At 41.3% G+C, this 25,566-nt stretch overlaps 4 protein-coding genes across 4 annotated transcripts; 3 read left to right on the top strand and 1 right to left on the bottom strand.

The window, feature by feature from the left end:
- Positions 1 to 1,835: 1,835 nt before the first annotated feature.
- Positions 1,836 to 7,845, bottom strand: LOC118099453 (adenylate kinase 7). The gene is made up of 18 exons (XM_035144087.2): positions 7,467 to 7,845; positions 7,275 to 7,382; positions 6,134 to 6,248; positions 5,943 to 6,037; positions 5,738 to 5,848; positions 5,519 to 5,602; positions 5,337 to 5,425; positions 5,139 to 5,229; positions 4,942 to 5,019; positions 4,351 to 4,500; positions 3,987 to 4,115; positions 3,734 to 3,839; positions 3,512 to 3,640; positions 3,361 to 3,426; positions 3,064 to 3,261; positions 2,716 to 2,933; positions 2,466 to 2,624; positions 1,836 to 2,377 (listed from the first exon to the last, which is right to left on the bottom strand). The coding sequence occupies exons 1-18, from the start codon at positions 7,545 to 7,547 to the stop codon at positions 2,345 to 2,347; spliced, it is 2,040 nt and encodes a 679-aa protein (XP_034999978.1). The 5' UTR covers positions 7,548 to 7,845; the 3' UTR covers positions 1,836 to 2,344.
- Positions 7,846 to 12,367: 4,522 nt separating this feature from the next.
- actc1a (actin alpha cardiac muscle 1a) lies at positions 12,368 to 16,568 on the top strand. Its single transcript, XM_035143651.2, has 8 exons — positions 12,368 to 12,520; positions 13,877 to 14,030; positions 14,119 to 14,247; positions 14,376 to 14,571; positions 14,685 to 14,846; positions 15,483 to 15,674; positions 16,019 to 16,200; positions 16,299 to 16,568. Exons 2-8 carry the CDS (start codon positions 13,902 to 13,904, stop codon positions 16,440 to 16,442), a joined length of 1,134 nt encoding a protein of 377 aa, XP_034999542.1. The 5' UTR covers positions 12,368 to 12,520; positions 13,877 to 13,901; the 3' UTR covers positions 16,443 to 16,568.
- Positions 16,569 to 17,592: 1,024 nt separating this feature from the next.
- On the top strand, positions 17,593 to 20,529 carry LOC118099239 (rho GTPase-activating protein 11A-like). The gene is made up of 8 exons (XM_035143650.2): positions 17,593 to 17,886; positions 17,966 to 18,062; positions 18,298 to 18,554; positions 18,731 to 18,882; positions 18,970 to 19,077; positions 19,160 to 19,333; positions 19,411 to 19,492; positions 20,194 to 20,529. The coding sequence occupies exons 1-8, from the start codon at positions 17,684 to 17,686 to the stop codon at positions 20,315 to 20,317; spliced, it is 1,197 nt and encodes a 398-aa protein (XP_034999541.2). The 5' UTR covers positions 17,593 to 17,683; the 3' UTR covers positions 20,318 to 20,529.
- Positions 20,530 to 21,135: 606 nt separating this feature from the next.
- On the top strand, positions 21,136 to 25,564 carry LOC118099241 (neuroendocrine protein 7B2). Its single transcript, XM_035143653.2, has 6 exons — positions 21,136 to 21,288; positions 21,669 to 21,894; positions 22,648 to 22,797; positions 23,049 to 23,161; positions 23,715 to 23,768; positions 23,937 to 25,564. The coding sequence occupies exons 2-6, from the start codon at positions 21,669 to 21,671 to the stop codon at positions 24,057 to 24,059; spliced, it is 666 nt and encodes a 221-aa protein (XP_034999544.1). The 5' UTR covers positions 21,136 to 21,288; the 3' UTR covers positions 24,060 to 25,564.
- The last annotated feature ends 2 nt before the right edge of the window (positions 25,565 to 25,566 follow it).

Raw genomic sequence — 25,566 nt, 5'->3', positions numbered from 1 at the left:
CATGGTGTCAAACCTTTAGTATTCCAGATATTTAAATATTATTAAAAAGGAGCGTGGTTATTATTTGTCAGGTGAAATTAATATTTTCTCTCTCTGCCTGGTGGACAGTCATCAACTCATTGCCAGTATATCAACATTACGAGCTGTTAATGTGCACTGTATGATGTTAACGGAATAATGCTTAATTGTTGCATTGCTCCAAAGTGGCCAAAATCCAACTGATGCAGGATGAGATGGACGGTAATCCCAGTGGGGACCAGGAGGTTAATCCAGCCTGGTTTACCACGTGAACTACTGTCACATAAATAACATGAAGCATTAAGCAACAGACACACACACACACACACACACACACACACAGGTGGTTTCACTTACTTGCGAGTGCAGCCGAGGTCTTATCAGAGTAACAGAAAACACCTGTGTGGCTGAGTCGCTTTGCATGATGGTCCAGAGGTTTTCTTTAAAATAACTCAACAAAGGTCCGATAAGAACATTTTTTTTCCTTTACGGTCCAGTATTATTCTCTCTCACAAATAAAAGACCTGACTCTCATTGATCTAATCAGCTGTAGAGGCTTGATTTTCACTTTGAATGAATCTCAAGGACCTTTTGCAGTGATTCTCTGTATCATTACTTTTATATTTTCTATGTTTTGTGTGTGTGTGTGTGTGTGTATTTGTTACTGCAAGTTTTACTGCAATCTCCATGTGGTTTCACAGTATGGACAACTAAGGGGACATTGTAATGGTAAATGCAGCACAGCTGTAAATGGCATTTTACTGTTTTATTGTGGTAAAACATGGTACATGAAAAGGACGTTATTTCTATTGTCTCATGACTTTGTGTCCCATGTCTGCAGACGGCTTCTATTTAAACTGTGGATTCTACAGTTCAGTCCCAAACTACAAAGCCAACTCCAGACACAAACTCTAAAGGAATCCACAACATCTTATTTTATGATGGTTTTTTTACGACCAACGTTGAACAAAGGCTTCCTCCACAGCCAGACTCATTTATTTCCCACAGATACATTTCAGTGTATAGACGCTCTTTGTTTTGGGGTGAAATAAAAAAGAATGCACCAGATATTTAGTGTGTTCAAGTCCAAGTGTCTCTAGCTTGTTCCTCTGTGACAAAGGATTCCTGCACCACCTACTGGTGAAAGAGCAGACTTCAGTAAAAAGGAAGGAACTGAAAACTGAGATTTTATATTCTGTATAACTTCCTGTTGACTAATTTAGGTTTGCAGAATTCCCAGCATATGCAAGAATCATATTTTAACTCTTGAGTCAAATTATAAGGTTTTGTTTTCATCATAAGTTAATTTCCACTGGTGAACCTCATGAATAAATAGAAGCACGTTGATATCGACTTCTTTCAGTGACCTGAATGGAAATAGAATTTTAATTTAATCCATAAACTTTATCACCTGCAGCCAAGGAGCTTTGGAGTTGATGAGGATCACTGTGTTTACATCTTTGCTGGATTAAGTGTCTGCAGGTTTCTTCCAGTATCTTCCAGTAAAGGCTGACTGTACATCACAGTGGGAGCTGAGTCACAGACCAGATGGAGGCTCACAGACCTGTAATCAGTGCACATACTGGAAGTACAGACATCACTCTCAAACACTGAGCCAAGTCCCACAGTAAGAACACTTGGTACTGGTTTCCAGTAAAAGTGGAGTATTTACTGCAAGTGTAATAAAATGTGAAAACCATTATTGAGAACTACTTTGGAGTTTTTGGAAAAGTTATTTTTTAGCTCTTCAGTCTTAATGTGTTGCCTCCAACAGCACATTTGACCACTGACCTTCATAAAATGATTACTTACTAACATTTACAGGTGCAAATATTTATTGATTATTAAAAATGCATGTCAAGCATGAATTAGCACTTTCAGATACATGCTCATAACTCACTAACATTTTTGCTGACACTGATTAGAACGTGAGAAACACATGAACCTTTTGTTAACATTATTATTTATTCTTGCACGTCTCGGAGCTGAGAATTGAGGACAAGCTGCAGTTTGCTCTTATTGTCTTATAAAGTATATAGAAAAGAAAAAACAACACAAATTGATACACACATGATAGAGCTGTAGTAAAATGAAACTACTCACTGCAAAGAATCTGAACATGTCATTGCTGTTTTGTAAATAAAAACCTTTTTATGAATAATATCTGTGATCAGATTATTTGAATGATGATGTTTGAATCCTCATATTCATTTTGAGCCTGTGACACTCGAGCGTCGCTAATTTCATTGACATTATTCATGAAATGCTGTAAAGTAAACACAGCCTCAGGTGATGGGAAATGAAAACAACTCTTCGTGATATACATCTATCCCTGGTTCTTCTTCAGGAGATGTTCCGCCTGCAACATAAAGGTGAGTCAGAGTAAGTTCGACAAAGAAATCCACTGATGATCTTCGATATATTAGAAGTAGAACAGCGAGTGGTACCAAGAAGTCGACGGGGTCCTCTGGTTTGATCTTGCAGCACTCGACCATGGCCTCAGAGAGGGCGGGCATCACGTGCTTCATCAGGTAGTTCCTCAGAGGAAGAGAGTGAGCTTCCATCAGCTCTTCCTCCTGCCTCCTCACCTCCGACAAATTCTTCTGCTAATGGACGATAAGCAAACAAGATGGATGTTAACTTTGTGTCCACATTTATTTGCCATCTTGGACCACAGCACCGTTACACCCGTCTTACCCACTCCTCGTACTGAGCAGCCATCTCAGCCAGCGCAGTCTTATTCCTGCGTTTCTTCTCCGCATTCTCTGCAGCCACTCTCAGCCTCATCTCCTCCTCTTTCTTTCTCCTCTCCGCCTCCTGCTCCTCCGGACTCAGGCCATAGTTCTTGGTGGGCCCCACGGACGCAATGATTTGCTTCATCACCTCTTTGTACTCTGGGTCGTCTGTGGCGACCTCTGCAGAGGAACAGAACCACGGTGGCGTCAGACATAATCACATAGCAATTTAATTTTCTAAATCTGAGATCATTCCTGTTCATGGTTTGTCATTTATTCGTTCTGTACGATGAGGCTTTGAGGACAGTACCAATGTGCTCTGGGTAAATCTCAATCTCGTCAAAGTAGTCCAGCAGCTTTTCTTCAGCAGTACTGAGTTGTCGGTATTTCTTCAGGCGAGGGAGAAATTCATCATGGGTGCAACGTGTCTTCTCCGCGACACTCTCCGGGAGACCGAGTACCCTTTGTGTCAGGAAATCGTCCGTCGCCTCTAAGGCAATAACAAACTCTGAAAACAAGTTGGATAATGTAGTTTAGATAAGTTGGTCCTGAGAGTAACATACAATTCTTATCAGTTTATGGTGAATTAAAGAAGTAATTCTCCAACCTGGAGTGATGTTCTTGTTGAACACTGGTTCTTTCATCGTCGTATCCTGTTCCTCTGGGTTGTCATCTGAACAATAAAAGCACAACACAAGCATTAGGGTGAAAAAACAATATTCAAAATGCATTAATTAAATTTAATGGATGGAACTTACCATGGAAAATTTGCTTTGCTTGAGTGTAGGTCTTCAGGAAGCCGTCCAGAACATATCCTTGGTTCCTACACGGCTTAGAATTCAGCTTTTCTTGCAAAATCTCAAAAATCAGTTCGTCTTCCAGGCGTCCTGATGGATCAAAATGCAGATTTAGAAAAAGAAACTAAAAAGGATTTTTTTCTAATGAGACTGGAAGCTTCACTTTGTGCTTTAATAACTCACCTGCATGCATTTCCATGCTTTTGTTAATATTGTCCAGTTGTGCGCGAGCAGCAGATGCCACCTCTTCACTCTCATCTTCAGATTCATCTCCAGTCCCCAACTCCTTCTGTAAAATACAAAACATGAACGATGAATACGTATTTGACGCCTTGAAATCTCCACGTTCGCTACATTGCTTGCTATTAAAACACTTCCACAAGAGGGCGGCATTTGTCCTTTAGTTCCCAAATAGAAACTCTCGGCTCCTACTCACCAGTTTCGCCACCTTTTCCTCGATCATCTTCTTAATCTTGATGTGGTGGATCTTGTAATGATTGCAGAGCTTCTTTGCGATCGTGGTTTTACCCACAGATGGAGGTCCGCCCAGGCAGATCCTGATGGGCTACAAAGAGAGGACAAGAGAATCTGAACATCTGGGATCTGTTGAGTGAAGGACTGCTGTAGATCAGAGTGATGGAGATCTCTAAATACACTTTATCTGTGTAAAACAACCATGAGATCTCTTGAACACGATCTCCATGCAGTGTATCAGTAGCTGCATTGAAGACCTGTATATATTTAGTACTAACAGGAGTGGAACAGTGTGAGACTCTCATCTGAATGAGTTGAACACTCACAAGTAGCTGCCTGGTGTTTTTGTATTCCTCCACGATGCTCTCGATGTTCTCAACCATCCCAGCCTCAGCCTTCCAGTGGAGGTTGAAGGAGTCTTTTATTATGAAAATGTCCAGGCTGAGGTTGATGCCCAAGTACTCCAGCTCGCTGGGCTGAGGCGACAGAGACAGACAAACAGTTTGGTTTATACAGTAAACTTCAAAGTAAGCCAGAATGCACAGCTGTGTGCGTGCACATCGTACAGATGTTCATTACATCTGTAACAGCAGGTGGTTTCTTTGTGTCTGTGACCACCGTACTGTAGAAACAACGCAGACAAGATTCTGATATATTGTTTTCTTAGCCAACTTATATATATTTACTGTATATTAGTGATGATGTGAGGGTAAATGTTTGTATCTGTATGTCGATGTTGTCAGGTGAGTCTTTCTCCTGGGTCATAATTGCAGCTATAATTCTTGACATTGCTCTAACTGTGTCAGAAAGCAAATATTTTTAAGTTGTAAAGTGACATCTTGCATTTTTCAGATGAAATTAACCACATGCAAAACTATGTTGGTTTGTAAAAGTAGCTTTCCAATAATGGCATTTACCTGACAAGCCTCCATGGCGATGGCTTCCAGCTCTGGCACATTGTAAATTTTCCCGGGACCAAGTGTCTCACTTATCGTCTGGTGAAGAGTCGGAGAGAGAGATCAATCATTTGTGTCATGTTTTATTTTCTTGTGTCTTTGACCAGAAACACTCGCTACCAATATAATGACCGTTTTCTTTGTATCTCCATCATTACCTTTACAATTTCCTCCAGCGTTGTCTTAGAATCATCGACAGCGAGGATGTACTTTGACTTCGGAGTCAGTTCGATGATGTTGTGAATCACTCTGGAAAAAAAATAAAAGTTTAGTTCACCTCTCCACATAAGAATAGATGTATTATGATGCATATGTTTGTGTTGTGAGTAGAAATAGAGTTAATAAAAAAAAATTACCCGGCAAGATCATACACGTGAATCATGGGGATGTGGTTTTTGCCATCTCCAAATATGGGGACTTTTGGCAACATCATCAACCAAGATACCTAGAAAATGATGATATTGAAAATCGTGCACGTAGAATAAACTGAGAAATATAGTGTATTTTGTCCCACTATTGTTAAGACGGTTTTATTTACCTTGAAAAAGTAGTGAAAGAGATTCTCCCCCATTCCGTACTGAAGACCACTGCCTACAACATAACCCGTGAGTTTGGACTTTTTCTGTGAAATTGTGAAATCAGAGGAAAGTTATGGGTCAATCAGACATTCTCCATTTGCAGTTATCTCCACAGTATGAATCGGAGACATCACTGAAACGTCCGGATGCGATACATCAATACTGATTTTCAAACCCACCTCTTTGCCCAGTTTGAGCACGAGCTTCTCCAGGTTGTTGTGGCTTTTGAAACTGCGATGAGGTCGTCTTCTCCTGAACTCTTGTTCTGTGATGAGAACGTCTGTGTCCTCCTGAGGAGAGAAATGATAATCATCAATCTCTCTGGTTTTGTATTTAACGCACAGGACAAGTCAAAAGCGTGCAGAGGTTTTTCTCCAGGCGCACCATGTTCTGTGGCTTGGTCAAGGCCCAGGTCATCACTGTCGAGACCAAGATGAACAATTTGTGGGTCGTGAAGTTTCCCATCTCAGCATGCAGGGCTTTGTATAAGAAACAAAAACAGAGGAAATGTACATGGAGCACAAAGAAAACCAACTTTCAGTCCACTGAATTATAATCCAACCTCATTCCTTTACCTTTTAACGCCCACGTTGCCTCTTCAAGCTGCTTATGTGTTGCATTTTCTGAGATGTTGTACACGACCACATCACACTCCAGCAGCCGCTCCAGGAGCTCCTCCCGAGTGGGCGACTGCAGAAGGAGATTGTGCACCTTGTCAAGCTTTGTGTTATGAACGAGACATAATTGTGTGCTGTTGTGGAACAATTATTCAGATCCTTTACCAAAATAATACTCTTCCAAATGTAAGTCCTGTACTCAAATATTCTCAAAAATGTAAAAGTAAAAGTACTATTAAGTATTATTTCTTTTTAAAAAGCCTTTATTCATTCTAGTACAACATTTTATTGCCTATCTGCTATTGCCTGTTTCATTATATTATTGTTATTGTTTAAATGCTGTGTTTTAATGTTATATTAATGTGCTTTTATCCCACAATCTTATTAGCCTCTGTCCTGAAGTGTTTTAAACATGTTTCAACCAGACAAAGCCCTTTAAAAAGCTCTGTATACATGTTACATGTTTATTATTATATTATTTTATTGTTGGATTAATGACGCTTAACTTCAGCTGCATTTTAATGTGTTTGGCCGACTACTTTACTCACTACGTTATTTAATCTATAGTAATTAATGTTATTGTATGAACATGATTATGTACTTTTTATGGATAAAAACCTAAATCTGCAAAGTAACAAAGACAATGATGTAGAAATGATAAAAAAAAGAAATACATTTATTTATGTATATAAGTTTTAAATGAAAGCTAAGAATACAATGCAATACAATTGTAATAGTTAAATTGTAAAAATAACTCAAGTAAAGTACAAGTAACTATAAGGGCACCTGGAATTTATGTACATGCTAACAACTACTTTATTATCACACTGCACATGTTTCTAGTTGTTACTGTATACAGTATATTCGTTTTCATTCCATTTTTCTATATTTCTTTATAACCCTTACACTTAAGTATTGCATGTTATTACTCACTGAGGCCTATTTATGACTCTTGTTGCTGTAATATTTCAAATTGGGACTAATGAAGGAGTATCTCATCTTATCGTTCATACTTTCCACCTCTGTTTGTGTCAGTAAATCCTGGAAAGTACACAAACTGCAGTATCTAACACCACACACGTATGGACACCTGACTCACTTTGTACCGCTCCAGTGGGAAGCTGAACTCCTCTCTGGAGGAAACGGTTCCTCTGATCTCAAACGAGGCTCCAGCAACTTTGTCTTCGGTCAAACACGTGAATAGAAACTGTTGAGGGGAAATCAGACTAGTTTAAATAAAGAGTGACGAATAACAGTTAATCCCGCACGGTTCGTGTTTATTTCACTTCACCTTGGCGATGTGTCTGGACGAGTATTTGTCCACGTCGTTGATAAAAATACGTTTGGTAGAAGACTGCGTTTCCTCCTCCATCGTGAACACGTGGGGACAGAAAGTTAACGCTGCTGTTGTTTACACTAGATTCACTGCAGAGAAGTTTGTTGAAGCTGTCACAGTAAGGGCAAGCTCAGCTCGTGACTGTGGTAACTAGTAGCGACACTTCCGGTGTCAACAGAACCCTGGGTCAGCTGCCGTTACACTGTGGCAGGTGCCTTTGATGACGCTGTTGCAGGTGCCTTTGATGCCTCTACGAGCTGCCGCTGCCACGATTTGAGCCGGTGGTCTCTCATCTTTAACGAGTCTTCAGCAACTAGTCACTAGTCAGCTGCACTGTTTACCCTGAAACTACAAACGCGTTGTGTGGACTTAAACACTTTCCCCCATCGACATAGAGGCGAGTAGATAATGAGTGAATTTTCATTTCTGGGTGAACTATTCCTTTAACTTCCAGTTGCCGGTTGCTATGGACTCACTCCGGTTGCTAAGGACAACACTCCGGTTGCTATGGCTTCGTTACGTTACGTCTGTGCGTCCGCCATGTTGGATCAGAACTGTAGTAACAATAATAATAATGTAAACACGCAATGTAAAACTAACTAACTAACTGATAATGAAGTTAAAAGTTTAATTTGACCAGAAATGATGAATGGAACAGAGAAACTAAAGGTAGACATTTTATTCATTGGGAAATATATAATCTAGTTGTCAATATGTAAATCAATATCATATTGAGGACTGACACAATATACACAACTTTATCATATTTAGGATTATCATTACTATCATAAACTAGTGTTATTGTTATATTCGCTACTCACTATTTTGACTAATTATCCTCCTCTCATATCTGTGGTGTTCCTACATCACTCGTACTTTGTGTATTCCTCTAATGCTCCTGCAGTCCTAACGGTCCCTCACACACACACACACACACACACACACACACACACACACACACACACACACACACACACACACACACACACACACACAAACACACACCTACAGCCGGTCGATCCCTTCGTGCTGCAGCACAATGGAAACTTCCAAAGAGCCTCATATATTTATAGAGCTGACGCTATCTGAGAAAGAGCTGGCAGCACTTCACTCCGTCAAACCCACCTTGTCATGTATGTATTGTGGATGGCTGACTGGGGGGGTTCTTGCCATGTATAGTAAACAACAACACAGTTTGAAAAGTTATTTACAGTATTTCTAACTTTAACAACCACATAATCACCTAATAGTAGCTTATCAGAGTTAGAGGCTAATGTATTGGCAGGTACAGTACGTCAGCCACTTAGAGAATATATGCAGTGTAGAATCTCCTTTATATCCACCAGATATGTAGTTTATTTGTCAGCTTTAAAAGTTTAAACAGTAGTTTCAGTTAGTGAATTAGCAGATATCAAATTTTTAAACTCTAATAATAATAACACGTTTCATTTATTTTGCCCTTTAAAAAATGCTTGAAGACATTTTACATTGGTTAAAAGACAGATAAAAGCAAACAAATACAAAATAAGATATATACGGCATAATAACACATTCAAATTTAAAGTATGCTTAAGATAAGATAAAACACATTAAAAGCAGTTGTAAAGAGCTGGACTTTGAGTAACATTTGGATATAACTGTAAATATAACTAAAAATAGGTAATGACAACACTTGGACCTGACATGAGAATGAATATCTCAGCTGTCACCTCCTCTTTCAGCCGCGTGTTTAATAGTTTACATTTACAAAATAGCCCCTGATGTGATTGTTGTGATTAGCGTGTCTGCCCACATGCAGGTCGTCCAGCACTGTCGAGCCGTCAGCTGTTAACTGCCGGCATGTGGCACATTACCACAGCAGCTGTCGGTGCCAAGGGCGGCAGCTCAGCACTGAGAATAGGATATTGTTCATTGTCGAGGACAGTTTTCCATAATTCACTCGTCTGCAGCGACAACGTCAAAAGTGACACTCGGAATTTAACAGTCTGGATTCTATGAAACACATTTTAAAATAGTGTGAAAATATAATAATCCTCATGTTCTCGTGGTCAAATGTGGAATCGGTGTTTGATTTTTTTTGGCTACTGTCGCCAAGAAGGTTTTCGCTCCTGTCCGTCTGTTTGTTTGTTTGATTGTCAGCATAATTACACAAAAACTACTGGACGCTTTAACAAGAAACTTGCTGGGAGGATGAAGTATGCGTCAAAGAAGAACCCATTAAAGTTTGGTGTTAATCGGGATCAGGGGGCGGATCTAAGAATGTTTTTTCACTTTGTTTACTATTGTGAGATTGGGTTCTTCTTTTTCAGCATTTTCCTTGTTTCCCGGGACATAATTCACAGATCTTGCTAAAAAGTAAGAACTCTACTGAGTGCCATTGTAGTTTAAATTCAAATGATCTACCCCACAAATGTGAAAAGCATTTATAAAAACATGTAATTCCTTTCGTCCACCTTTGATCTAATTGCTTCAGTCGTTCAGCAACAGATATTTTGTGATATATTTGCAGAAAATGCACCAGCTTGCTTTTCTTGTACAGACAGTTTTTTCAGATGCGACGTCGAGCTCGTGCTTGAGCAACAACATGCATTGCAAATGGTAAACAAAGGTCTGACCAAGTTGATTGACTGTAAAGAAGCAGTTGTTGCTAACAGCTGCTGGAGTGTGTGTTGCATGTGTGTGTGCTGGAGGGAGTGAGGTGGGGGGGAGAGAGGGAGAGGGCAGCTGTCACACAGACAAACCGTGTGCTTCCTACGTGTCCTTATAAGGACGAATGTCCCTCAAAACCATGACCCATTTAAGACAGACCTGCTTCATCCTGATAAAGACCTGGTGATAAAGATAGCACTCTGACAAAAAGTGCTTCTTTGACTTGAGGCGAGCTGTTGACAAAACACAGCGACGGCTTCACCCAAAAACTAACGGGACGTCTCTGCTCGTGCTTTAAGTGGCACAACCTGTTCCTTAGCTGAACCTATAGCAACAATTTCTTCACTCAGTTGGTTCAGCGTTACATTTCTTTGGTTTGGTGTAAATAATACGAAACCTGGAAGGTGCCCGATGTGAAACATACTGATTTAAAGCTTCAACAAGTACGAAAAATCTATAATTCAAGACATAATTGATAATGACAACACAATGAAGATGATGTGGACGTGGTGCAGAAACTGTGGCCTGTTTTTACTGCTGTTAAAGATTCAAAAACAAGTATATGAAGAAGCTTTACTGTGACAACAAGAAAAACACTGAGATGAGATATGACCACGTCCAATCCATGAGTGACATGTCTAACATCAACACAGGCTGTATTGCTTGTATTCCTTGGGCTGATTGACTGAGCACAGGGGTTACCCAAATGTAAAGGATAGATTACATTTGATCATATTATTATATATAATGATAATAATACATTTTAGTTATTTCTATAGTCATTTTTAACAATATGCGATATACAGAGAAAGCAGTTAACAGACAATAATTAAAACTATTCACATCGTAATGGCAAATTCAAATATAAGAGCACACAGATTGTGATGATTATGACAATATTCACATTTTAATACAACATTAGAAATTAGTTTTTGTTTTGACTCATATTTTATTGGGTCATTGGGCGATGGGGGGTCTTCATTGTCTAATAAAGTTAAAACAAACTATATTAACTGCCTCATTTAGACAGATTACAAATCTTTTATCGTTAAATTTCCTGTTTGTATTGAACTTGGTCAGAAACTTTATCTAACGAAGCATTAATGTTGTGAAATGTTGTGTAATTACTTAGATATTCGAGGTGAAGGTAACTCAGGTCCCTGTTTAGTAAAGGCTTGGAATAGAAATAGACATGTAGGTTAGTAGCGTCTCTGCGAGCTACATCACAGCTCATGGCTACAAATGGAATATCTCAGAGTGTTGATGGTGCGGGGGGGTTATTTACATTCTTACTGCACTCACTGTGGCCTGATAGGCCTCCGGCATGGGGCTGTAGGTCACGTGGGGGGCAGTGCGAGGTGACGAATAAGGAGCCCGAGCTCTCGTCATTCTACGACCTCGCAGCCACTGGCACCTGTTACACTCCACTTCCCTAAAAGGAGACACTGGAGCCAATCAGAGCTGAGAGCCTGGCGCTCGTCACCGCTCGCCGCACAGGCCGCCCCAGGGATCTGTCGTCTGCTGGAGGTCTGGGCACTGGCCTTTACTGCCCCCACACTGTTACAGTATTGCCTCTCAGCTGTTTGGCATGTTTTGGGCCCCCTCCCCTCCTCGCTCTTCACACATGCCACGCCGCTGGCAGACGCTCTCAGGCAGGTTCCCCTTAGACGGCTCCTTGACCAGGTCGCTCAGACGTGGTCTCGGATTTCCTTCGCACCCTCCGATCAGCCACATCCCCGGTGCCCCGCTAGAGCTTAGACATATTAACACATCCTCAGGGACCTGAAGGGCATCTCCACAAAGGGGGAGTGGGGGAGAGATGCTGCTGTGTATGAAGCAGGAGCCTAAATTTACAGTTGATGATACTTGAGTCCAGCGTTTTCTTAACTGTCCCAAGCACTCAACACCTTTCAATTCAAAAGGAATAAGTTGATTAAAAGCTTAATATGCATGTGCCATGAACATATTGTCGAGTAAAGTCAAATGATGAGATAAAGTCTTCTAAATTTGTCTTAAATGTCAATATTGTGATTTGAGGACATCACACTACAATCATATCAAACTGTCAATATATTCATCATATGTCATAAACCAGTTATTTAATCCGGACGTCCCACTAAACGTTAGTTCCCTCTGTTATCTTTCATCTCCAAGGCAACTTTTCTCTAGTTTGGTGTTGTCCCCGACACAGGATCCACTTTACTGAAACATTTTGCTAAGCAGCACTTAATTTGGGCTTGTGTGAACCCCTGAGCCCGCCCCCAGGCTCCTGGCCTCAGGACGGAGGGATGTATTTAAGGACCCCCTCGCACCCTCGCTCCTCGTCCCAGTGGAAAATCCAGTCTTGTGGTTACAGCTCGGTGAGTCCTTTTGCTGTTTCGTTGCTGGTGTGTGGCGGGATGAGGGGCCGCGGCATGGATTTATTTCATTCTTACAGTTTGGAGGTGTTTCTATGATCAGAGTAGGTGAAGTTGTTGTTGTTGGGAGAAAAGATGAAATCTGAACGTTAGAGAGGAAAACAAGAGGAACAACTATTGCATTAATAGACAAATCATCTGTCAAATACCCTGAGGCTCAGGGTGGAAGGATGCTCAGTGTGCAGCAGCAGCAGTGCAGCTCTAACTCTAGCTCTAGCTCTAACCTGACAAAGTTGATGTAATTTAAAGGCAATTTGACTGAATTTGACTATTTAAAACAACCTTAATTTAAACAGGGATGAAAATCTTCTGCAGTAACATTTTATAGCACCGTTGAAAAGTAGAATTCTCCAGTGAAACTAACAAAGTCTAATCTACCTATCCTGGCCAGGAGACTCTTTAAAAATGAGACATTTAATCTTGTTTCTGTTGAAATAAAGTTCAACTTCAAATTTACAAAATAAAATCAGAATAATCACAAGTATTTTCTGCATTAAAAGCAATTGTTTAAATGCAGGATGGAAAGCCCAGGATACAGATGTTTTTACAGTTATTCATTTTAAACCTTTTTTAAATCATCTTCAGTCTGTTTGACTAAGACAAGTTGAACTGAAGTTAATGAATAATAAGATATACCTTCAAAATCTAATTTAAATATGAGTTTCTTGTGCTTGATCTTTGGTATAAAATGATTCACAAAAGCTGATTTAAGAAATCAAACAGTATTGCTCTCATGTATCAGAATAAGGAGGAACCTTACGGGCTTTGTCAGGAGCAACGTAGCAGCTGGCTCTCTCGATAGATAGGTTGATAGTATATGTTGACCCCTGGTTGATGCTGCAGGATCCTGGAGGGATCAGAACACATGTTCCAGGTTCAAACAGAGGAGTCGTCTGTGTGGCGACAGCTGAGGAGGGACCCGGGACACTTGTCAGAAAGACACACTCCCTCAGCTGTTAACTGGCTCCGGCTCAACGACGACATACAGAACAGGGGTTGTGAGGGCAGAGGGGGTCCACAAGGGTCCTGTGGCTGAAAATAGACCTGAGAGTGAGTGTGTGTGTGGAGGGGGGTCAAGCCTTGTGGCTGTTCTGGCAGCTGTGAGCCTCAGAGAGGAGATTAGAGGAGTCTTCATCCTGAACCTATAGCGCACATTGTTTTCTCAGGAAATCAGGGTCTTCTTTCCTCTTGAATATCTTGGTCATTCAAAGTATAACTGCAAACCTCATCCAGACAGATTAACACATGAATATCACCCACTGATGTTTTGCCTGCGTCTCCATCTTCTGTCTCATATAGAAGGCCAGAACAGAACAGACCAAACATGTGCGACGACGACGAGACCACCGCCCTGGTATGCGACAACGGCTCTGGCCTGGTCAAGGCTGGGTTCGCTGGTGATGACGCGCCCCGTGCCGTCTTCCCATCCATTGTGGGACGCCCCCGTCACCAGGTAGGATCACTGAGAGGGCCCCGAGTTTAGAGAGAGATGAGAATTTTGCAGCTTTTGCGATGCTGAGGTGTGACTGTTTGGTTCTCAGGGCGTGATGGTGGGTATGGGTCAGAAGGACAGCTACGTGGGAGACGAGGCCCAGAGCAAGAGGGGTATCCTGACTCTGAAGTACCCCATCGAGCACGGCATCATCACCAACTGGGACGACATGGAGAAGGTGAGAGTGGGAGATACTGTGCATGTAAAGCAAATATAGACGCAGTATTTCATTATTTTTTTCCTTGCTGCGGAAAGTAGTTTTCATCGACTTGGTCAAATTCCTCATCCTTGTCCTGGATTTTTCAGATCTGGCATCACACCTTCTACAACGAGCTGCGCGTGGCCCCAGAGGAGCACCCCACCCTGCTGACTGAGGCCCCCCTGAACCCCAAGGCCAACAGGGAGAAGATGACACAGATCATGTTTGAGACCTTCAACGTCCCCGCCATGTATGTGGCCATCCAGGCTGTGCTGTCCCTGTACGCCTCCGGTCGTACCACCGGTGAGTGTCCATCAGGGGACTTGAACTCCTTCACTGTGCCACATCGCAGGCTGACAGAAATACACACTTTATTCAGCGTCTCCTGACAAACCGCTGTTTTTGTTTCTGAACAGGTATCGTGCTGGACTCCGGTGATGGTGTGACCCACAACGTGCCCATCTATGAGGGTTACGCTCTGCCCCACGCCATCATGCGTCTGGACCTGGCTGGTCGCGACCTGACTGACTACCTGATGAAGATCCTGACGGAGCGTGGCTACTCCTTTGTCACAACTGGTGAGAAAAACTTTCAGACGTCCCAGACAATGGAAACAAAAACTGAGGTTTAAAACGTTTGTATGGAGATTTATATACAACACGACAACTTTACAATGATGGATTGTTTCCTGTAACTTGGAAAAAGTAAAGTGCAATAATACAAATGCATTAAAAATGTCCTAGTAAAATAAATATGAGAATTTTAGTACATGTATTTACATAATGAGGATTTATTATTCAGAATGACTGCATTAAAGGGTTGTAGCTGTTCGAGAAGAAGCTCATTTTAAAAACCTGTTATATTTTGTGATATCAGATTACAACAAAATAATTTACAATTTCAACTTTTCCTTTATGAGGGGAATATTTTATTGCTATTTCTTATTGTGTAAGTTTAATACACTGACTTTAACACAGGGTAAGATTTTAAATCATAAGCTACTGGTCATATCCAGGATAGAGCAGCAAAACTCAAAATGTGCATTTAATAACTAAATATTTTTAAAATTAATCAATTATTTCCTCTTTCAAAAAGCACATAGTCTAAGTTAAAACATGAAAGTACTGAGGATAATGAAGGTAAAAGTGCTGAGGAGCTCCAGTTTACTCCAGTCTGTGCTGGTCGACTGACCCTGTGATGTCTCCTCCCTCCAGCTGAGCGTGAGATCGTGCGTGACATCAAGGAGAAGCTGTGCTACGTGGCGCTGGACTTCGAGAACGAGATGGCCACCGCCGCCTCCTCCTCCTCCCTGGAGAAGAGCTACGAGCTGCCCGACGGTCAGGTCATCACCATCGGCAACGAGCGTTTCCGCTGCCCCGAGACCCTGTTCCAGCCGTCCTTCATCGGTGAGTCACGAGTCCCTCACTCCGCAAGTCATGTTTATAGGTGATTAAGTTACATGTACACAGAAGAAGACAAGGGAGTTTCAAATAAAAACTCAGAAAGGCTCAATGATTTGGACAATTTCACAATATTGTTAATAATAATTCAATGGCAGTGTTTTTAAGAATATAAGAAATCTAGATTTTAGCAAAGAATATTGCACCAGCCGTAAAAAACATCATATGACTGGTTTGACATGGACGCCCTGTGGCCTATGACCTTTATTTTTTTAATTTTAACTTTTAACTTGGTTGTTTCTGCTCATTTTCACAAGTGTAACACATCTCTTCTTGTCCCACCTGCCCAGGTATGGAGTCTGCTGGTATCCATGAGACCGCCTACAACAGCATCATGAAGTGCGACATCGACATCCGTAAGGACCTGTACGCCAACAACGTGCTGTCCGGCGGCACCACCATGTACCCCGGTATTGCTGACCGTATGCAGAAGGAGATCACCGCCCTGGCCCCCAGCACCATGAAGATCAAGGTGAGCCCCGATAGACCCAGCGTGTACTGACTGACCATGTTTGAATCCCGATGTAAGATACTGTGGTACCAACCTGTTCCTCTGCGCCTCCTCTCCAGATCATCGCTCCCCCTGAGAGGAAATACTCCGTCTGGATCGGCGGCTCCATCCTCGCCTCCCTGTCCACCTTCCAGCAGATGTGGATCAGCAAGCAGGAGTACGACGAGGCCGGCCCCTCCATCGTCCACAGGAAGTGCTTCTAAATCCTCCAGCCAGCACCGAAAAAAACCCCAAATCCAACCACACCAGCTCTCTCTCCGTTTCTTTATTTCTACTGTGCCTTTTGCTGTATATACATGTTCTGTTGTAATAAAAATAGTTGCTTTTAACAGTGATGTGTTGTTGGAGTCTGTCAGAACGCTGAGGATATATTTACCTTGACACACATTAACAAGCTGCTACATGAAAACAATTTCCATTCTTTCAACATCCCGTTTGAAATCTGACCCAAACTGTCTGATACACTAGACAAGCTACAGAAGCCAAATTCATTTAAAACAATTGTGTTTGGAAATCATGATTCACTTTCTTTCCAAGAATTAGAAAAAAATTTGGGTTTTGGATTAAACAAACCAGATATAATGTGGTTTTCAGTATAATTATGGGTTTCACATATTACTTTAAAGCTCAATCAATCTTATCTACTTCTAAAATTAAACTGTTTTCTCTTTTCAAATATATTGATTTACATCTCTTGTTCACACCAAATGTTTTTAAAAAATTGAAAAATACAGTTCCACTAACCAATTGTATGGCTTTATAAAATGTACATTTAAAATTGGTTTATTATTAGACCAGGTGCTGGGATTTAATCAGAATGAGTCAAAAACTTCAGCAACACACAAAGTTTGTTCTTAATCCTACATGTCCACAAATAGATGGACACTCAAGAGACATATTTGATCACATTGTATATATCGATGATCTCTCTTCACTCTGAAATGTCCAAAGGGAAAATGGTTGATGATGAAAATATAAACTCCACGATGAGGAAACTTACAGCAGAAAGGAGGTTATAGAAGCATCGGTAAGAAAGTAATAAATAAGTAAACATTCGATATACACACAAAGAAATATATAAATATAAATCATATATACGATGTAAAGAGCTTATATACAACGTAGGTTAAACCTGTGACGTGCTTGTGGTCTGGGAGCAGTTCTGGTTGGACAGTGGACATATAATAGTTGATATTAATATACTTCCTCATTACATTTTTACTCCAAAATAAAACCAACAATAACCAAAATCTCAGAAACTGATGTTTTGCCAAATGAAATCTGAAGTGAGCTGTTTTTGGGGTTAAAGGCTGATTTCCCATGACACCTGAATGCACCACCGCCCTGTCCCTGTGTCTCAGGTGAAATGGATGAGCATGATGAAGCCTCCCCCCCACTCATCAGTGAACAGATCTCAGTGAGAGGCTGTTAAACTGAGTTGTTCATGGCTTCTCTCAGATCTGCTGAAGTCATGACAGTCACAGACGGTAACGTGATTCGTTTCCACCTCCAGGTTCTTCACGGCATCACAGTGAAGAGCTTGGAGAAGAGGAAGGAGAGGCTCTTCATCGGAGGGGTGAAGATCTTCGGTGTTCCTCTGGAGAACTTACCCAGGACATACATGCCTGAGTTTGGACTCGTGCCCTGGTGAGTTCTTTTAAAACTTTTAATGCCTCTCATAGGCTCAAATGTCATGAGATAACCCACTGTTTGAATATGATTTCAGTTTTCTGGTGGATGCTTGCTCGTTTCTCCTGGAGCGTGCTGGGACTGTGGGCCTGTTCAGGAAACCAGGCTCTCTTCCTCGCATCAAGACCCTCAGGGTAACGTTCTGACCTTTTCTATGACGTTATATTAATATAATCTACAGTTTAATCTGCTGTTTTTAAATGATATTTGTTGTTCTTGCCAACTACAGATTGGCTAAAAGTTTATTAGGGGCATGTACTTAAGAATATATGTGATTAAACAAATATATGCTTCATGCAACACTTTATAACTCGTGTCACTTTTTAATCTGGCCATGTCTGAGTTGGTGTGCATGTCTGGTGTCTTCAGGCCAAGCTGAACAGAGCGGAGGACTGTGTGCCCACCGCCCTCCCCTACGACGTGGCCACGCTCATCAAGCAGTTCTGCAGGGAGCTGCCAGAGCCTCTGTTCCCCCCCGAGCTCCACGCCGCTCTGCTCAAGGCCCAGTCGCTGTCCGACGTGCAGGACAGGACGTCCGCCCTCCAGCTGCTGTCCTGTCTGCTCCCTGCCAGAAACTCCTCCTGTCTGCATTACCTCCTCAACTTCCTCTCGGGAGTCTCCCAGAGGTATGGGGGGGGGGGAAATCAATGGTCACAGGTCATTGACCTCATGAGTCTGGAATTTGTTTTAATGTAGACTCAAACTACACTGGTTGGAGGAGGTGTTAAGGCCCAGGTGGTGTTTCTAGTTTTAAAGATTTTATATCGTAGTATCATATTTTATTTCTGTTCGCTTCATTCAGATGCACTGAGAACCTGATGACCAGCTCCAACATCGCCACAGTCTTTGTCCCGTGTCTTCTACCCCCTCCCAACAAGACGGAGATGTCTGAAAGTCGACTGGAGCTGCGAGTTCTCGTCCTGCGCACCTTCATTGAAAATCCTCACTTATTCGGTAACGACCCAAATCTTTAAATACAAGTAAATGTGTTTGTATGGACTGTATATCTGCAGTGTTATTCATCTCTATCATATTCTCCAGCTGTGATTCCTAAGGCTGTAATGGACAGTATGGAATTCCTGAATAATTTCCATATTCCAAAACATGCTCATCCAAAGAAAGGACAAAGAAAGATACATAGTTTCAAAGGTAAAAGAGTAAAAACAAGTAAACTAGTCAAATACAAAATGGAGTTCAACCTCCCCTTTAATTAACTCTCTCCAACATGTAGTGATTCGGCCTGTGAAGACGGTGCCCTGGATTCAGGGGGGGTCAAAGGTCACGGCTGCTGTCTCTGAGCAGAGCCAAGAGTCAACACCAGGGGGCAGACATACGCTCAGGAGAAGCCTCGGTCTGGAGACTTTCCCCAACGTCCTGCTGTTCAGGACGTGTTTGCCCTGCAAAGGTTCGAACAAAGAACCAGTCACTATAATGTTTGTGTTTTTAAATTACGTTAACAAATAGAATATCAATCATTTACAGAACAAAGTTTCACACCAGCAACCGATGTTTCCAGTTCCGTGAGCAACGAGGCCTGTAAGATGCCGCAGGAGAGACGAAGAAGGTAAATGATAAAAGTCACTTTATGATATGACAATAAATGAGATGAGTAAAATACTGGAGTTCGTTCTGTGTATGTGAATTTCACAAAATGAACAATCTGATATTGTTTCACAGCAGAGGACACAAAGTTCATTTGGCATAATATCTGTGCAGTGAAAGTCCAGGAGGCCTGAAGTATAAAGTGCAGTAGCACATGTTCAGTTCTGGAGAGACGATGTCAAGTAATCAGCAGATGTGAGACAGACATCAACGGTTCAGCGGCTTCAAATGAACTTTTAAAAAAGCAGCTTGATTACGATGAGTTTGATGGTTCACTGACTTGGAAAAGGGAGAGAGGTTCCCTGACACTCGCAGCTTTAACTGTCAGAATCAGCTCCAGCAAGTTAAAGAGTAAAGCTGAACTGTAGATCTGTTAAAGTCATTGAAAAAAACCCAGAGTTTATCTCCAGGATTCAGGCTGGAAACTTTTAAAATATGAAGAATTCTAAACAGAGTTTGGTGGATTCTGGTTCAGGAAGCCGGGGATCCTGGGTAATATCCACTGTTGGGTTGTTTCAGCTCAGTGAGAAGGACTTTACATTCAGAAAGTTACCATGTGTGGCTGCAGGGGGCGCTGTCACACAGTAAAAGTTGCACAGCGTTGCTTTAAAATCCACAATATTACAGTGTTTTGTATAGTAATTGTGTCCCTGTTTGTTGCAGCGACCTGCGTCTCGGTCCCTTCTCCTGCAGGTTGACCAGAGGCCTGGACGCACGCAGCCTGCCTGTGCTCACCGGCGTGGGGAAGCTGCAGCTCGCACCCTGGAGACGACGCTCTTCACTCTGACGTGTAACAAGTATCAAGAAGCAGCCATGTTGGTTCTATCTATGAGGGACCAGCTTTTATTCAGAGGGTCCCGATCCCTTAAGTTGTATTTTGATATTTTACGTTTTAATTCATTTGTGTATCCGGCTATTTATTTCACAACAGAACCTTTTTGTGTGGATAAAGATTTTCCATATTGTTATATCAAGAAGTGAATAAATATTTAAGTTTTTCTTCTGCGTATCTCTTCTCTACATGTCACATATAACACATCAGGTGCTTTGTCTTTGATGGAAACGAAGGCTCCAAACGGAAACACCGACCGTTTAAAAGCAACTATTGATTATTTTAAAGTTTTATTTCATTTTCTAGTTGTTTTTAATTAAATTTAGGGAGAAATGTCTGTTTTCTGGACTACATAATAAAAACTAGGGTCAAAATAAAAGTAGAATGAATACGTGAGAAGAGGTTCGATGTGAATAGAAGCTTGTTTACTCTGTGATTTCCTGTTTTTGATGGATGATGATGACTCTTCTCTCGCTGCAGTGATGTTTGTGGCTCTGTACACATAATTGGCTCCGCAGCCAATGAGAGAAGAGGGATTCGTGGTTGCCTGGCAACTGCATCTGAACCGTGAAGCGAGGCGGATCTCGCGCGCTCCCGCTGGGGTTGCGTAACGGGGGTAGGTGATGATGACGCCGGAAACTGAGGATTGACTTTCAAAATAATGTCGGAGAGAAACAAATCTCTTATTAGACCAGTTATTTAAAAACAGCAAAACCCAATAATTAAAGGTAGAATCTATAGAACATCCATCAGTTGAGTTATATACGGTTGATTTTTATTTGAAACGTGTTTTGGAATCAATCTTAAATCGTCATTTCAACGTAAAGTGATGTTTTATTTTTGGACACCGGAAACCCAGGCTGCTTTATAGGCAGCTTGACCGATTCCTCGTGCACAGAACAGGTCCCAGCATCAGCATCAACACGGTAAGAGCTAATAAACGCAGATATATTATATCTTTACTCCATTTCTAATATCCTGAGAATAGAATTATACGAAGTAAATACCATTAAATCCATCTTTAATAATGTTATAGATGCGCCATGTGGGCTATTTATAGATGATTTGCATTAAAGGCTTTGTTTACACAGGTTTTATTCTCGATATAATAGAAGCTCTATGTTTCCTTGTATTTATCCTTCTTGATATAATATAAGCACCATGTTTCCTGTGTATTTATTCTCCTCGATATAATAAAACCATGTTTCCTGTGTATTTATACTTGATATGATATAAGCTCCATGTTTCCTGTGTATTTACCTGCAGCTGTTTGCACATTGTTCAGTCTGGTGTGTTTCCTCCGCAGATGACGCGCTCCAGCCCCGCGGTGCTCTTCTCCCTGCTCGGCCTCCTCCTGGGGCTGCAGCTCGGCACAGCTTCGGCCCGCAGCCCCCGCACGGCGGACCAGGTGTCCGAGGCCGACATCCAGCGGCTCCTGCACGGCGTCATGGAGCAGCTGGGCATCGCCCGGCCCCGGGTGGAGTATCCAGCCCACCAGGCCACCAACATAGTCGGGCCCCAGAGCATCCAGGGTGAGTGGAGCTGGGCTTTCTAAGACCAGTAGAGTCCAGTTTAGACGAATCAGGTGAAAACTAGAAATACAAATGTAGTCGATATAAGGTGATGTGGACAGAAGGTGGTTGTTTATATTGTAGTTTTACATGTATATTTATTAAAATGTTTATTTTATTTGTCCACGTTCATGATCTTGATGTTTTTTTACTTTTTGTTAAATTGAAACTTTTCTCATTATGATGGATGAAATAACCCAAATTTCATTTTCTTTTCTTTATTTCGAATATGTAAATACAAAAAGAGAAATTATACAAACTAGTGAAAAAGATTATTAATAATTATCTTATACTTAATCCAGCTGGGTCAAAACCTGGGTGAGTCTCTGACCCATTGTGTTTCACCCATAACGGATCCAAAGCTATTTGGGCAGTTTTGATCTATAGTGATTTATGTAGTATATATAGTTATGTATGTATTGTACATAGTTAGATATATGATGGTGATATATTCTCTATCACGTAAAGTTGCGTTGAACCCACACTTGATCTATTTGAATTACATTTCTCCCTATACCTGAGTTCTGTTTTTATTTATTTTCCAGACACTGAAACGTTCATTTAAAGTAAAAACATCAGTAGAATCTCTTCTCACTGATTATAGATGCTGTAAATGTTCACGTTAAATCATTTGTGTGACATGATGCTTATTAAGGTTCTGCTGTGAATCTGCTGTTTCTGTGTTGACTTGTCGTGTTTGTGTTGCTCCACCAGGAGGTGCACACGAGGGGCTGCAGCACCTCGGCCCTTATGGGAACATCCCGAACATTGTGGCTGAGCTGACGGGCGACAACGTTCCCAAAGACTTCACTGACGACCACGGATACCCGGACCCTCCAAACCCCTGTCCCCTGGGGAAGACAGGTGGACACTCTTATTATACATGATCATACATTATTATTATTATAATGTTTTATTACACACTAATTTCTGTGACACCAGCAGGTTAGAGTTCAGACCTGTGCTTTGAAATTAAATGTTGTTGAAGCTGCCACAGTTGTTGCTTTTTGAACAACAACAAAACATGTTGTACTTTTTGATTAATTGCTGATTGTTAAGATGATGCCCCCCCCCCCCTCAATCTTTTCCTCCTGCGTCCTCTCTCGCTCTAACAGCGGCAGACGGTTGTTTGGAAAACGCTCCGGACACGGCCGAGTTCAGCCGAGAGTTTCAGAAACACCAGCATCTGTTTGACCCGGAGCACGACTACCCAGCTCTGGCCAAGTGGGTGAGTACAGAGTGGAACCGCAAGCACGGATCGGTTTCACCACAGAGATGAGGAAAGAAAGAGAATCCTCATATTTTCAAAGCTGGAAACGAGAAATGTTGAAATTATTAAGAGATGATTAAATGCACAAATACTTGTCCAGGTTTCTTCACCTGTAAATTCACTTATGCCACTTATCAGATGTACACGTATCTACAGCATGACTCCTCTGGCATTAATGAAAACCTCAGAGTGCCTCTTTGAGGTTTGAAAAAGGGAAATCCTCTTTATTTATTCGTTGGAAGCAGACGATGATGCAGCAGCAGCGTTTACAGATTTAATGTCCACTCGTGTCTGTAAAATAAAGACGAGACATTTCTCATTTTAAAGATCGAACAAACCTTGTTTGTCATTTGCGTGGACTCATTTGTATCTCGGGAGGTTTGGTCTCAGGAAGTCACCACTTTGAGGATGTTCTATTCTTTGAGGAGACATTCAGGAAATTTCACTGTAATTTATCGAACACAGATCCATGATTTTATGTCTAAAAACTTTTTTCTGCGTTTCCTTTCAGAACAAGGAACTTTTGTACCAGAAACTGAAGGGAGGACCCAAGAGAAGAAAAAGGGTATAGTGTTCCTCGGTTGTCTTTGTCCCTTTTCCTGTGAAGGGTTGTGTTTAGAAACCACATCACCAGAACTGAGACTTACCACAGGAGACACTGATCTTTTAAACTCACATTCTGTTCTGTTTACAGCATGTTTGTATAATCATATTTTTCTCACCCTGTTTGCAGAGCGTCAACCCATATTTAATGGGCCAGAGGCTGAACAACGTGGTCGCCAAGAAATCTGTTCCTCACTTCTCCGAGGAGGAGGAAGCACCGACCGTCTCCCCTGCCGCCAAATCCACGACCTAAACCCCTGCAGCCGCAGCACTCGCTGTAATATTAAAGTACAGATACAAGTTTTAACACCGCATGTTCAAGTATTTTGGTTGAGAGCAATTAAATGGTGAATCCACTGGAGAGACAGTGAAATAAGAAAATGGGAAATTGGAGAAAACAAGAAATTTGAAAGGTTATTATTGCGAATTTCGATTGATCCAATTCACTAATCAGGCAAAAACATTACTGGTGTCTTTACTTTAACATGTGGGAATTATAATCTGACACCCACAGAACCTGCTAAACAATTTTTTGTTGTTGAAACTCTGATGCTGGATAACTGACCAGGCAAAGTAGGCAAATAAAAGAAATGGCAGGTCTCAAGTAGAATATCTGGTATCGCAAGTTCTCCACCTTCCGTCTTGTGTCTCTGGTCTTTAAGAGAAAAGTCGAGTTTAAATTTTGAAGGTTTGTTTTATAGTTATTTCAGTATTTTCTCTGTGTAAAGTAACTCGGACACAAAAAACCTTAATCAACGACACAAGTGGACAAAGTGGACAAAGTTTAGCACTGAATCACACAAATGTTAGTCTACAAATAACAAAGTACAAATCTGACATGTGAGGCTCTTTCATGACCTCGACTCTCTCCTCCTCCATGTTCTTTTAACCCTCTCGCTCCTCCGAGCTGCCCGTCCTTATCAGGAGAGTTTCCACCTGCACTCTGGTGCTGCAGCGTACCTCCACTCTCAGTAACCTTGAAAGATAACGAAGAGTCTGCAGGTCAACGTGATCTTTCTCTTCTCCACCATGACTAAATGTACCTTTGCTTTATTGAATAAATCAAAATTAAATGAGCACCAGTTTCCTTCAACACTAAGGTTACTGTGAGGTTATATCCAACATTAGACTTCTTTTAATGGGTTTTACAACTTAGTTATATCATCTAACAATTAATTGAGAGTAAAGAAAATATCTGATAAACCCAAACCTGGGGTCATTTGGAGGGAAAAGGTGGTTTTCAGTTGACTTTTACACCAATTCTTTACTTTTTCTAGTAAATCCAGGAGTGTAAAAAAGTCCCATTACCTTGGATTCAACCCAAAATATGAGAATATGTGGTGTTAAAAACTTACCTGACAGTGTACAACATATCTACAACTGTATTATATAAGTTGTATAAAGATATATTGACTCAGTAAGATTATTATTCACAACTGTAAAAAGATCAACTCACTCACTGATGTTTAATTTTTTAAGTCATGATATGAGCAGTTACTCACCTCGGTGTCTTCAAGCAAAGATTCAATATATTCATAGAAGTCAATAAGCTTTGTTTTCTCCTGCGTAAGGAATGAAGATGAAACGTTTCACTGTAGCATGTAAACAAGATTATTCAGACTGGGATTTATTCACTTCACTAAGCTGTAGTAAACAGGAGTCTCCACGGGCACTGGAATCTGTCGTGTCACTTTATGTTGCCAAATGTGTTTTTGTTGTTCTGTAAAGTCAAATAAACGATTTATCTGCATTGACAAAGT

Source organism: Hippoglossus stenolepis, chromosome 20 (assembly GCF_022539355.2).
Source record: "Hippoglossus stenolepis isolate QCI-W04-F060 chromosome 20, HSTE1.2, whole genome shotgun sequence".
Lineage (NCBI taxonomy): Eukaryota > Metazoa > Chordata > Actinopteri > Pleuronectiformes > Pleuronectidae > Hippoglossus > Hippoglossus stenolepis.
The sequence above is the reverse complement of the archived record's forward strand: the minus strand, read 5'-3'. Positions and strand labels throughout refer to the sequence as shown.